At 37.1% G+C, this 14518-nt stretch overlaps 1 protein-coding gene across 1 annotated transcript; it reads left to right on the top strand.

Moving 5' to 3' along the window:
• Nucleotides 1-807: 807 nt before the first annotated feature.
• Nucleotides 808-11082, top strand: LOC136673557 (utrophin-like). The gene is made up of 11 exons (XM_066649138.1): nucleotides 808-878; nucleotides 1056-1117; nucleotides 1576-1650; nucleotides 2228-2429; nucleotides 2977-3062; nucleotides 3276-3433; nucleotides 6143-6309; nucleotides 6806-6917; nucleotides 7697-7830; nucleotides 8993-9031; nucleotides 10780-11082. The coding sequence occupies exons 1-11, from the start codon at nucleotides 808-810 to the stop codon at nucleotides 10934-10936; spliced, it is 1263 nt and encodes a 420-aa protein (XP_066505235.1). The 3' UTR covers nucleotides 10937-11082.
• Nucleotides 11083-14518: the final 3436 nt, after the last annotated feature.

The following is a 14518-nucleotide window of genomic DNA, read 5'->3' as shown; positions in this document are numbered from 1 at the left end:
TTCTGGAGGACAATGATAATTAAGCTTCTGCCTTCAGAATGACATTCTTGGATTGTTTTACACTCAAATAAAGACAGACAAAAGCCCTGTATCGGTCTATATTTTAAACAATACTGGAAAAAAAACAAAAACAAAAAAAACTTGGAGCTCTTGGGATTTTCAGTTTGTTTTGCGATTTCGTCATAGCACTAATAAAAATGATCAAAAAATAAATAAATACTGCATCATTAAATGTCTGTAATGAAGCACTTCTATTGAAGCCAGTGGCAAGTCTCAGTCAACTCTTCAGACAGGACATGTGATTATTGGGACTGGCCATTTCAGGACTGAAACACCTGAGACTGGTCCTTCTCCATGACACACAGTGTTCATTCCATGTTCTGTCCTTTACACTGCGCTTCTCCTTAGATAAAAGAACCTCCAAAGCATTGTTGTTTTTCTAGGAATCAGGTTGATGACATGTCTGCACTGAGCTTGTTTATTATGAATGCTCAGCCTCTGCATTATGGCATTCTGTGATTTCAAAGCACTGTGAGATTTAACACTTCTCTTTCTTTTTTGGTGCCTTCAAGCAATGAGATAGTTCTAGTAACTTTTATCAACTCTTCACAGGGGGCAATGATGAATCAGCACAAACAGCTCCCAGATCCTCAAGATGACAACAGTCTATTCTTCCAAAACTTCTTATCTGGTAATGTGGGATCATAACACATGGGCCTTTGTTATTTTGTGTTGATGCATGTTTCCTGGAAAATAAAGAAAGTAAAGGTTGATTCAGTTACACAACAAAATAAGGAGTTCATATCTATGTCAACAGTCTCAGTTCAGTCTCCTTGGCAGAGGGCAGTCTTTCATAATGGTGTCCCTTACTACATCAAGTGAGTTTTATTTATCATGATTTAAACATTTTATTATATGTATGTTATCAATCACAGTAAATAATCAATATCTCCCAAGACTTGCTGTGGTGAAATAATGTAGTGTTTAGATTTTAGATATGCATCATCACTAACACACTGTTATTATCGGATCTGTTAAATACCCTTAACTCTCAGTCATGAGTGGCAGACCACGTCATGGGATCATCCACAAATGACTCAGCTATTTCAATCAATGGGTAAGTTCCAGATATATGATATGTATGTTGTGGTGTCTGTGTTGGATTGCCCCCTTTTGACTGTATGACCTCAATGCAAAATCTAGATTAACTGAACTGATTTTATGTGGCTCATGCTGCATGCACATTTAGAACAACTGTTGCCAGGTTGGACAAGCTGCATTCTCTAACTACATTTCAGTTAATTTTTAATGAAAATATGTGGTGTCATTTGTACTGTGGTTCCTGTTTGAGGTGCTGTTGGCTGTGTTGCTGTAAATAATTAAAACAAGGGAGATTGAAACCACTATGACAAATTTGCAACTTGCTCTGGTACAAGACAAAAAATCTATATCTTTTCAGCACTCTGACCACAGCTGGACAGTATGAATAATAGTATTAATGCACTCCAAATTTAGGATTTATATGAGGAAGTGTGTGTGTGTGTGTGTGTGTGTGTGTTTCCCTTGTTCCTGCAGCTGATCTGGGACATGTTCGCTTTTCTGCCTACCGCACAGCAATGAAGAGCCGACAACTGCAGAAAGCTTTGTGCTGTGAGTGCCTTGTAGCAGACTCAGCTTGGGAAATAATCACTCATGTGAATGCTAACCCCAGGATAGTGTTCTCCATAGCTGTTACAGTAGAGTGAGTAATATAATAGACAACACACTCTTAGCAAGGCAGTCTTCCACAGACCAGTATTCAGTGAGTGCACTGGTTTCTCTTATTGAACACAGTCTGTAAGTACTAAATCTCACACACTGGGGGTGTAAAGTGCTTTGGGGCCAAAATGTACCTAATGACAACATTAGTGTAGCATAAGCTGTACAGTGGTGTTCTGTCAAGTGAGTTGGAAGGCGAATGTTTGTTGTAATGGACTTCACAGATTTTGGGAAGAAGGTGATGGAACATATAATTGGTGGCAAATCTGATGAGTCTTTATAGGAAATTAGTGTAATTTTTTTCCTCAGGCTTTAAATCTTGGAACTTCCATTACACACCAGTAAATGAGTTATGCTTCAATGCTTTCCATTAATGTGCATTGAATGGATTTCATTAAAGACATGTCCCTCGTGGGCTGAAGAATGAGTGGAGATGAAATCGTAAGTGAATACTGTCTGTCTTTTTCAGTGGACTTCTTGCAGCTGGCCATGGCTCAGAGTGTTTTTGACCAGCATAAACTAATACATAATGGGCAGCTTTTGGAGGTTCCAGGAATTATAAACTGTTTATTCACAATCTACACTAACCTTCAGCAGCTGCATCCAGATTTGATCAATGTCCCTTTGTGTGTGGACCTGTGTCTTAACTGGCTTCTGAATGTCTATGACAGGTGTGTATGATTTTGTTAAAGGCCTAAAAACCAACTTGAGTAGGAGTACCAAATTAGCAACTAAAACTACTTGAGCATGTTTAATAAGTAACAAGCAAGTGGTTAGAAAAAATATCTATCAGCAGAGAAGCTAATGTTTTATGGCTGTTTAACTCCTCTTGGACTACAATTAAATTAAAATAGAAAAATATGACCAATCAGTACAGATTCTGTCACTAGTGTAACACAATAAAAGGGAAAAAAATAGTAGCTGAATAAATATGACTTACACATTAGTAACATATTAGGCAAGCACAAAATGTAACTGAGTATAACTACATGTGTTTCCAGTTTGTAGGATGCTAATTGGTAGTTGTAACCTGAATTGTTTGTTAGCTACATTAGTCTGGGAGCTCCAGTTTGAATACATTTCTAGAAAACGTAAAAAGACAAGTTTGTGTAAATTAGATTTCTTGCTGAGCTGTCATTTTAAGACATTGGACTGTGAATATTAGAGTATACAGGAAATTCATAAACATGAGTTCATGTCTGTAATTCTCTGTTGTAGTGGTAGAAGTGGGAAAGTTCAAGTTCTGAGCATGAAGATTGGGCTGCTATCGCTTTCAAAAGGGCAACCTGAAGACAAGTATAAATGCAAGTATTTTGTTGTCTTAAGTGATTGAGGTGCTTCATATTCAGGGTATTAAGCTTCCTATAACTAGAAGGCAATAGAGGTGTGATACATTAGAGAAATGAGTCACACGTTTATTTATTTCCAATAGTTTTTAGGCGCATTGCCTCGGGAGTAATGGACTGTGATTAAAGTCCGATAAAACTGATTGTCCTTATGTTCTGTGCTTTCCTCAGACTTGTTCAGTCAGGTGGCTGATTCTGCAGGAGTGTGTGACCCAAGGCAGCTGGCACTGCTGCTTCAGACAACTATGCAGATCCCCCATCAGCTGGGAGAGGCTGCCGCCTTTGGAGGAAACAATGTAGGGCCCAGTGTCCGTAGCTGCTTTCAGCATGTAAGTCTAATGCTGCTGGACACTACTTCGACTCAGAATGTATATTCAGAACGCAGGTACAGAACTGTCACTGGGGAAGTGCTTTCAAGGACCCATCTCTGGTACCTTTACTTGATATGCCTTTACCACTAAACATCAGTTACATTTTATAATAATAATAATAATAATAATAATAATAATAATGTTCAGAATGTATTTTTGTTTTAACATAACATATTTATAAAACAAAACATAAAATATAGTGTCTTTTTTTGTGTAGGCCACATTTAATGTTTTCTTTATTCAATATGTTTTCAAAATTGTACTAATTGTAAAACAATTTTCCCCTACTGAAATTTTACTTCTCATTGAATATTTAACTTCTCTTCATATTACCACAGATTAAAATAATTTAGAAATTAACTAATTACAGTAAATGTGATACAAAATAGCTTCACAGGTTGTTGTTACGTTCCTCTTCTTACTTTGTTTTCTAGTTGGTTATAGCGCCCATTTGCATGCTGCAAGACAAATATTGTGTAAGTGACAATAAGCCAATAATAGATTATTCAGCCCAAGTTTAGACTGGAAAAAATAGTTTGAGTTGCACTCCATATTCATGTACTATACCAGCATTGTAGAAAACACTTACAGACATATCAGTTCTCGAGTGAGTGTGGAGGTCTATTTGTTTAGCCACAGGAGTTCATTATTATCTGGGTGTTTTTTTTTTTTTTTTTTGTTTTTTTTTATGAAGAAGTGGGAAGGAAATTATGATTATGATTCTCAAGATGCCATGGGGCTCCTCCTCTACTCTCATAAAGAACTGAATATAGTGCAGACTGACACGTATCTGTGGAAGCTGACTCGTGTTGTGCTAAAGGACATAGAAATGAAATGTAACATTTGCATTTTTAAAATTTAAAACCATGGTAAAGCACTCTGCTTTATTGTTTTCAAAAGTTCCTGAAAGACTGGAGAGAATTAGTTTGATTTATGGCTGTCAGAGCCAGTAATGCATTATGATGGAGTGTTTATGACATCAAAGGCATCTACAGATATAATAGTTTTCTAAATCCTGTCCATTTTCTCTCTTTTTTGTTCACTGTCTGGTACACTATGTGTTCTTTGTTGGTCTACTCTAAATGATCCATAAATGTAGAAATAGGTCCAATGCCAGAGGTAAAGAAATAATGACCAATAATGCTTTTTTTGGCCACACTACCAAAAATATGACATGCTTTCATAATAGATGAATATGTCGGTCTACAGGAAAGTAATGAAATTATTTTCCCTTTCACAGTGTGTTCAACAATATCCTCTTTTTTTTTGTAAGTTTGATGAAAAGTTGTTGCACCGATGCAATTTGGTCAAAGTAGCCAACATTCTTTTCTAGTATACTACATGTTCATAAGTATTTAAACAATCCTCTGTAATTCCAATTCTGTCAAATTTTAAGGTGCATATATTGGTAAAACCAATTGTTAATTGCACAAACACAAAATATAATCACCATTATAAACATTGCTGGTAGAATAGAACAAGACATGTTGGAGCAGCCACAATTAAGCAAATGTTCACCATTTTCAGTGTCAATTTGGTAAGAGAGTTGTATAAATCAGACAGCACTGGGGTTTGGAGTGGAATTACTCCACTGTGGGAGTTAATCATTCAACATTCGTACCTGAACTCACTAATTATTATGTGTCTGGATGCTATCAAAGCCTCACAGCAATGTTCCAACTTTCAAATATTGTAACTTTTAATGCAGTTTTTAAATGGAAACTAATGGCTGCTACTGCAGCATAAGGAAAATTATTTGCTCTATTTGCACCATTTACTTTCAGAAACTTTGGAGGATCAGGTGTCAACAGACTAATATATAACTATTTTAAGGTAGCTGCAACGTCATTTTCCCCCTTGCCACACATGACACATTATGGAGCACTTAGGGTCTGTTCTTTTTTTTTATACTGGGAAAGATATTTGTTAGTTCAAGCCAAATAATGCACCTCATAACGCAACGAGGGCGGCACGGTGGCGCAGCAGGTGGTGTCACAGTCACACAGCTGCAGGGTCCTGAGGTTGTGGGTTCAAGCCCTGCTCCGGGTGACTGTCTGTGAGGAGTGTGGTGTGTTCTCCCTGTGTCTGTGTGGGTTTCTTCCGGGTGTCTGTCTGTAAGGAGTGTGGCGTGTTCTCCCTGTGTCTGCATGGGTTTCCTCCGGGTGACTGTCTGTGAGGAGTGTGGTGTATTCTCCCTGTGTCTTTTGGGTTTCCTCCGGGTGACTGTCTGTGAGGAGTGTGGTGTGTTCTCCCTGTGTCTGTGTGGGTTTCCTCTGCGTGACTGTCTGTGGGGAGTGTGGTGTGTTCTCCCTGTGTCTGTGTGGGTTTCCTCTGGGTGACTGTCTGTGTGGTGTGTTCTCCCTGTGTCTGTGTGGGTTTCCTCTGGGTGACTGTCTGTGAGGAGTGTGGTGTGTTCTCCCTGTGTCTGTGTACATTTCTTCTGAAATTTAGTACATTAATAACTAACTTGTCCTCTTTTGATTTGCTAACAGCTTCTACTCTCTTGGAAGGCTTTAACATAGATTTTGGAACACTTCTGTAAGATTCTGTAAGATTGTTTTAAGCCACAAGAAACAAACTCTACAAACTCTTGGACACACACAATTCAAAGCTTCTCCCTTGTGTCCCTTAATGTCAGAATTAACCCATACCATATATGTACTGCAGGTGGGCAGAAAGGAGGCAATAGAACTGGATCAGTTTGTGGAATGGATGCACTTGGAGCCCCAGTCAATGGTCTGGTTACCAGTTCTGCACAGAGTGGGTGCAGCTGAGACCGCCAAACATCAGGCCAGGTGTAACATCTGTAAACAGAGCCCCATGGTGGGCTTTAGGTAAAGTACATTTTCTGTATATACCCTATAAGAACAATGCTTGTCTTTTACATTACTGTATTTTATATTATCATGGCAGGATCATAGGCTTATCAATGTAGACAAGAGAGCTTCACTGAACAGAAATGATAAATGTGTGAGCAGCACAGCGGTGCATCGAGTAGTGTCACTGTTACACAGGTTCTGGGGTTGTGGGTTCAACTCCTGTTTTGGGTCACTGTCTGTGAGGAGTTTGATGTATTCTGCTCTTTTCTGCATGGGTTTCTGCTGGGTGCACCAGTTTCCTCCCACAATTCCCAAACACATGCTGGTGGATGGATCAGCAATATTAAAGAGTCCATATATGGGCGTGAGTGAGCTCTGTGATGGACTAGCACCCTATTCAGCATGTGTTTCTGACTGGTGATTCTGACAGAGCCCCCGAACTACTGCATACCTGGAATGGATAAAATGTCACTGCAGAAAATGAATGATAATAAATGTGTTCATTTTTCAGGTATCGTAGCCTGAAACATTTTAACTATGATGTGTGTCAGCGATGTTTTTTCTCTGGAAAAACCACCAAGGGTCATAAATTAAACTACCCCTTGGTGGAATACTGCACTCCGGTGAGCATCCAGGATTTTTTTTATGCTTTATACTGATTTGAACACACTTCTCGTATACAAGCATATTAACTGTTTTCACAGGTTTGTATTGTACTGTATGTTTTACTATTTCTATTTTTTTTTCTCCCCAAATTTTAGTCATTGCCCATTCCCACCCATTAGCTAGGTCTCCACAAACACAGAGTGCTACCAAACTATGAGGTTGAAGTCTAGTACATGCTTCCTTTAAGACTTGTGAAACCAGCCATTGCTATTTTTTGGATTGCTGCTAACACTAAATTGACATTTCAGCACTCTTAGAGGAGAACATTCATTAGCCAGTTCAATTATGTTAGCTAACAGATTGGCCATATTGGCTTGCAATACACTATTAGTAAGGGGGAGCAGCTTACCACCCACAAAGACCAAGGCCGATTATGCTCTCTTGTAATCTTTGTCAAGGTTAGCTAAGGCATCACCCCAAACTAATGACTGTATCTAATTTAAAAAACCCAAAAACTGACATATGGTTTTTGACATATCTTTGTTTCTCTGTTGTTGTTTTTTAAATGACTACAATATATCACTGTAGACAAAGACAAAAGACAAGTGTGGGGTCAAAAGAGTAGAGAATACAATTCCAGTTTTCTAGTTTTCTAAATTCTGTGTAGACGCAGGTACAGTAGGTAAAGAACAGTTTGTTTAGATAAGGTCGGAAAAGCAGTAAACACAGGAAATTCAGACATATGCTCTGTGTGTTTACTGAACAGACCTGAGCCTCTCTCACATTGCCGTTTCAGACAACCTCTGGGGAAGATGTGCGTGACTTCACCAAGGTGCTGAAGAACAAGTTTCGGTCAAAGAAATATTTCAGCAAACACCAACGCCTTGGATACCTGCCTGTCCAGGCCATTCTAGAAACTCATCTAGACCTGTGAGTATTTAGGGGAACATAAGAGCTTTTTTGTACTAAACCCTGAAAATGTATTACACAAATACATTTTTTCCCAAAACAAATATAATGTATACCACCTTTATAGAGAAAACCCTTCCAAAGTAAAACTGAAAACCATTATCATATCGTGAGTTTTAGTGGTCTACCAGGTGTTGTATAGTGTTTAACGCATCTATACGGCATATAATAATTATTTAACTTTTGTTTAACAGCATGCCTTTTCACTTAATTTCTAACGATGGTCTCTGACTTTTACACAACAGCATATAACAAATCAAAGATCCATCTAAATGCTTAAATGTTTCATTGCAGAGCACATAATGTATGCCATTACCATATCTCCACCTTAATAATTATAATTATGATGATGACTATAATTATTATGATCGTCTGATATTATATGGCAAAGAGCCTTATTGATACTTAGCAGTATCCATTTTGCTTGGACTGTACCGAACACAAATAAATCAGATATAACTAATGGCTCAGTTAGTCAGTTAGTTCCATAATATTGGATCCTTATATTTAAGTAACACTGTCTCATTTCTATCGTTGCTGTAGTGATGTATAGTAATCTGTCTTCACTGAAAAGCCTTGTCTGAGCCCGTTTTGTAGAGGTGATTCCAAATGGCTGAATTTATCCTTTTTGCCATTCTTACACCGACAGAACGGAGTGTGCATCAATTCATGTCAGCCTGACTCTTATGTTCTTATGTTTTAGTGTCTATAAATAAGTGATGCCTCGCTCCTATGGCTTTGCATTTAATTACAAAAGCAATTCTTGGTCTGTGTTTGGTGACATCAGCAGGGAAATGAAAGGACAGGACATTCATCACTTGCTCAGCTGTCTTTAATCGTGAAATACACCACCTGCTCTCTCTGGCTGTCTGCACACTGGCCCAATTCTGGTCCCATCATTCTGCCGTTCTTTCACCATTAAGTCTTTCAACCTTCACTTTTTAATAAACAGTTTTAATAGAAGAAGCCCTTGTTAGAAACATTATTCTGTGTCTGCCTAGTGAATGGGTCAATACATGTATTTGTTTCTTCTGCTGATTAGCCTTCTCCAGCTTTTTTTCTCATGCCAATAGCCTGAATCTTACTTAATGATGTTTTTCTGCACTGCCCACCTCTCCTGCAGTCCAGTCACACTGCTGAGCATGTGTCCAGAGCACTATGAGTGAGTATCCACAACCACAGCTATTTATCACCACTCTCTACCCTTCCCCTCATCCTGCCATTTCATACTGAATAAACAACCTTTATGAATCATGCAGGACTCCAGAAGGCTGAAGAACCTTATTTAATAAATGCTCTCCTAAGAGACTCTTAAGCTCTAATAATGGATTAGTGGATTTCTAACAGGCTGTTTAGCAGAAGAGGGGGTATATTCATTTTAATTATCAGTGCCTCTATTGTTTATGTTTTGTGCTTGAGAGCTGTATGTATTTGACTGAAAAGAGGGTTCAGAAATAAGCAATTCTTCACTTTAACAATCAAAGTTTCAGAAACACTTTGTTCTAAAATCTTAATTTGCTCTTGACAGGTTTCTCAAACCTTTGTCTCCTAATTGGATCTGCATATTCCCAGGCAATTTTATAATGTGATTTGTAAGCTCACATTTGAGAACCAATTAAAAATTAGGTAATTGCACATTTATATCATTCAAAATGTGGAAGTACTTACTCCTTTACAATTACTTGTCAACACACTAATAATTATTATTCAGTAATAACGTATACAGTGTTACCTATATGTTTTAAACTAGATGCATGTGGCCTGATATGCATTTATTCACAATTTAGACATCAACAACAAGATATTATGACATGGTATAAGACTTTTTAAATGTTATTAAATAATGCTTTAAATATGAAATTATATTTTTCTGTGTCGTAGAGATACCTGCTAAAATAGCTTTTTGTAAATAATGGAAATTTACTCAATTTTATCCATATTGTTGATGTATGCCTCTGTGTACATCTGTCTGTGTAAATGAAGGGTATTTTTAGGTAGTTTGTTTCTTTTTGCTGCCATAACAACCTCCACTCCTCTGGCACGCACATATTCTTCATCACTTGTTAAAAGGGAAAAAAAAGAGTGATTCCTAGTCAAATCTGCTTGTGATCACTGACAATGTACCTGTCAGTCACTCTTGCTGTTACAGTAGTACTGCCCACCACTGAGTGCTAACTGAATCTCTTAGCCCCTATATTATCGGTTTATACGTTAATGAGGAAACATTTCATTCAGTTCTATTTAACACAATATTTCATAAACGGTACATAAAATTTGCACTCTATTTCTTTTCCCTAAAGTCCATTTATTCTGTTTATAAACCAAAATAGCCTTAATTTATTTTTATTTAAACATTTCCTCACATTTCTTTATGTCTTATAATCAGCCAGGTTGTTTGTGTTCTTGTGACTTTAAGTCTGGTAAAAGTAATTTTAGGGCCTCTTTTCTGATAAAAAAGACTGGGATGAAACACTGTTTATAATTGAATGTAACAAGGTAGAGCTAAACTGCTGAAGTGTCCATAGTTTCCATGGATTGTATGAAGAGTAGTGATGTTTTGCAACTTAAAGTTTACATACTATATCAAACTCAGTGAAAAATGAGTATATTAATTTCATTATGTATCAGCCCTTGCTTTTCTGTAAAATTGTTCATTCATTTTAAAAGCTACTTCTAACCAACAATGGAACAAAAAGAAATATTGAAGTACATCCCTTGTAGACAGTAGCCTAATTCAGGCACATTTTTAGCTTGTTTTTTTTCCATTTAGAGACTTAATTCATAGCTCAGAGATGGCAATTTTATTATCTTTGTTGTTAACTTGTGCTTTTTGAAAAATGTACTTAAAAAATGCTGGTCATTGTTTATTCTCCGCTTCCCAGCACTCTATAAACAAAATATGTTTTACAGGACTGAAGAACACATACAGGGTCAAGCAAACCTGGATTTCCCTCATGGGTCAGTATCCATTCAGCAGACAAGTTCCAAAACACTGGACATAGTGGAAAGAAAGAAAGAGGCTCTGACCATCTGCTTGACCTCTCATGAGGAAGAAACAAACCGGTAGCCGGTCACTGCCTCCTGATTACATCTCCTTTGCTTGCAAGAATGACTACAGGTTTTAATGCCAAAACACACAAGAAAAAAATGTGGACATCTGCTGACTGCGAAGTGACCCAAATCATGTACAAATGTGCTTCACTGGAATTATCGGTGGACTAATTCCTCATTGTTTGTGAGTGTTTCATTCTCTTAATGCTTCAAGGAAAATCTATTAACAAGATCACAAGGAGCATTCTTTTTTTCTTTTTTAGCAACACTTCTCTGTCTGTTTTGTTATTATTGCCCTCATTAAGTATAAGTGTATGTGAAGCACACGCCTGACCCATGCCTGTATCTAAAATACAATTTGTAAATTGAGTCTGTATCCAGTGATGAGTGTCAGGAGTGAATTATATCAGTGTAGTTTTGTAGTAGGCTTAGCATTTAGCCATTTATATTTACATTACAGACCATTGATTTCCTCAGAGTGTAAACAGATATCTGCCAGAAATAGGAGATATGTGGTAAAAACCTCTTAATGCCAGGAAAAGCTCACACCTGCCCAATAACATTATAAAAAACATAGAAATAATACAATTAATAGAAAATTACTATTTTTGATGCTCCCAAACGGTGCCCATGTGCGCAGGCATTCATTCAAAGCTCTTTACAAATAAGAAGATGCTAAGAAAACATATGTGGGAGAATACAAAAACAAAAATCAATAGATCTAAACCATACTGGGCAACCTCTGCAGTATTAAAGTGAGATTCCTCGAAAGCAAACTACAGACCAGTTTTGATCCAGCGAAAGTCTGACATTGCATGACAGTATTACTTTTCTCTAAAACCCATGTAGCCTAAAATGTCAGCTGTCAAGAATTACAAATGAACCTCAGATATGACATAAAAGTTCTGTATTTTCAGCGTATTACCAGAGGTAGTACTGTGCAGAAGTCTTTGGCACCTATAAAAATCACCCTTATCTCTGCATGTCTCTCTTGTAATTTTGCTTTTGTGGATACAATATTTCAGCCCAACAAGTTAATACTGTTAAAACCCAAGCAAGAAATTTCATCAATGTCATCTTCTCCCCCTTGTGAGATTTCCAGTGAGCTCTTTATGAGTTAAGCTGCCTTCATTTATTTTTCATCTTCTCAGAGGATGATAACCAGCTCATAATTAAAGCTGCATGTGGGTTTCTCATACACTCTCACACACTCTTAATTAGCTGGGGTATGTTTCTTTGCTTGTTTGTACCTGTAATTTTTAAAAGTTTGTATATGCAACATTAGTAACTCCATTTCCTGACAAGGCAAAAACACTATCTTGACATGTTTTCACTGAAGTAGATTATTTTTTCAGATTTAATGAATGTTTTTTTTTTAAGAAAAGTGAAAAAAAGTTTACATCAGTTTTCCCCAAAAAATATCTCAGCAAATATATTGTGCTGCAAATCTGCAGAAAAGTGTCATATTTTCTACAGAGTGCTTAGTTTTTACTAAGAATTTTTCATTAGACCAGGGGCACATTCGACTGTAAATTTATGTTAAAAATATTTCGGTATGAAAAACCACTCATTTGAGCCTGTTGCATAGCACATTTTGGGTGGCCTGAACATGTCATTCCCAAATCTCAGCAATTCACTCAAACACCCTTTGTCTGAGGAAACTGGAACTCACCCAGTGAGTGTTGAAACAGAACCCGCTAATGCCACAGCTGCAGATCCAAGTTAGTTTAGTAACTTATAGTGAAGGCTCTATAGACTGCACTTTAATGATCTAATTTAGGCATTCTGGGTCAGTTACTACCACAGACTGTCAGCACCCAATCAGGCAGGTGTGGTTTAACACTAAGGAGTATAATCTGATCAAGATATATAAGGGAACCTTAAAATACATTTGTAATTTGTTCTAATTTTACACAAAATTATATTTACTAATATTTCAATTATTTTAAAAAATGTATAGGCTATTTTTGTATGTTTATTTCATTTTTCAGACTGAACAAATTTCTGCATTAATAAAGCTCTCCCACGTTCACAGGATCTGTCCTGTGACAAGTTTTTTTAATAGACAGATTGGTTATAGTGCTGTTCATAAACAATGTCCCTATAAACCACATTCTTACAGGTTACCAATATTTAAAGGGGAACTTAATCATTTTTTCAAAAATTCTGAATAACTTAATAGAGATATTGTTTAATTACTTTGGGTATTTCATGTAGAGAAATGTGTAGAAGGACCTGCTGGTTCTAGTTTCTTTATAGCGGTAACAGGAACCAAAGGTCACTGTGTCTACACAGACAATAGGACAATAGTAAACTAGGTAGTATCACTGTTACACAGTTCCAGAATTTTGGGGTTGAGGGCTCAAACCATGCCTTGGGTCACTGTAAATTTTATGTTTGGTGTATTTACCCTGTCTATGGGTTTCCTCCAGGCACTCCATCCAAAAACACATTCTGGTAGGTGGATTGGTTATTTATAATTATACATGTGTGAGTGCTGCCCTGTGATTATCTGCTTGTGATTCCAAGCAGATTCACCATGACCCTGGACAGGATAAAGCTGTTACAAATTATTAATGAACATTTACCCACTGTCATCATTCCTTCATTTTCTGTAACTGCTTATCCAGGGTCACAGTAATACTGGTAATCACTTGGCGCTAGACAGGAACACACTCTAGACAGAGTACCAGTCCTTCACAAGGCATCATACACTCACTTTCACATCTGTGGACACCTTTGCACAGCCAGTTCAACATGTGCTTTTGTATTGTGGGAGTAAACCAGTGGGACATGGGGAGAGCACACCAAACTCTTCACAGACAGTGACCCGGCGCACTGTTTGAACCCAGTATTTTAAACTGGCCTCATGGTCTGGATTTTGATGATTGCATTCTGATCTGCTATCATGCCAAAATATTTCTTTACCTGTAGTAGTAGGAGGTGTTTCTTAGCCACATTAAGTGAGGATAGACACCACATTCTCCTTAGAGAATCTGGCAATGTGAGACTACACTGCCTGTAGTGCCCCTGTGCTGGAACATGAATGAAATACAAAAAGAATTAAAGATTTGATTGGTGAATTTTTTTTACATTAGTGTACCCTACATGTACCCTACATGTCTGCCATTGATGGATTCAAAAATATAATTTACTTTAATAATGATTATCACATATTTTCATAAAAAATATCAAGTATCTGGCACTAAAAAAAATTCTTTATTTTTGAAAATAACTTCATCCAGACAAATATGAAAATGGCTGCATTATCATGTCAGTCCAGTAGGGGGCCATAGTAACTTCTTAAGAAAGACATCAAAACACCATGATGCACAAAACAGTGGTTTAATCCCAAATCACTCCATACTCCCTATGTAGTGCACTATTCAAATAATGAAATTACTAAATAAGTCTTAATAGTGCATTACGTATTTCTAATACAACATAATTTATATTTATTTATTTATACATGAGAATCTGAAACCTAGTGATATCTGGATGTATACCATGTAGTTGAATGACTTACGTAATTCACTGTAAACCGAGTGAAGAGCTATTTGATTTTCGGCCAGAGACAGGCACATTGTGTGATGTCAGC

Source organism: Hoplias malabaricus, chromosome 1, assembly GCF_029633855.1.
Source record: "Hoplias malabaricus isolate fHopMal1 chromosome 1, fHopMal1.hap1, whole genome shotgun sequence".
Lineage (NCBI taxonomy): Eukaryota > Metazoa > Chordata > Actinopteri > Characiformes > Erythrinidae > Hoplias > Hoplias malabaricus.
The sequence above is the reverse complement of the archived record's forward strand: the minus strand, read 5'-3'. Positions and strand labels throughout refer to the sequence as shown.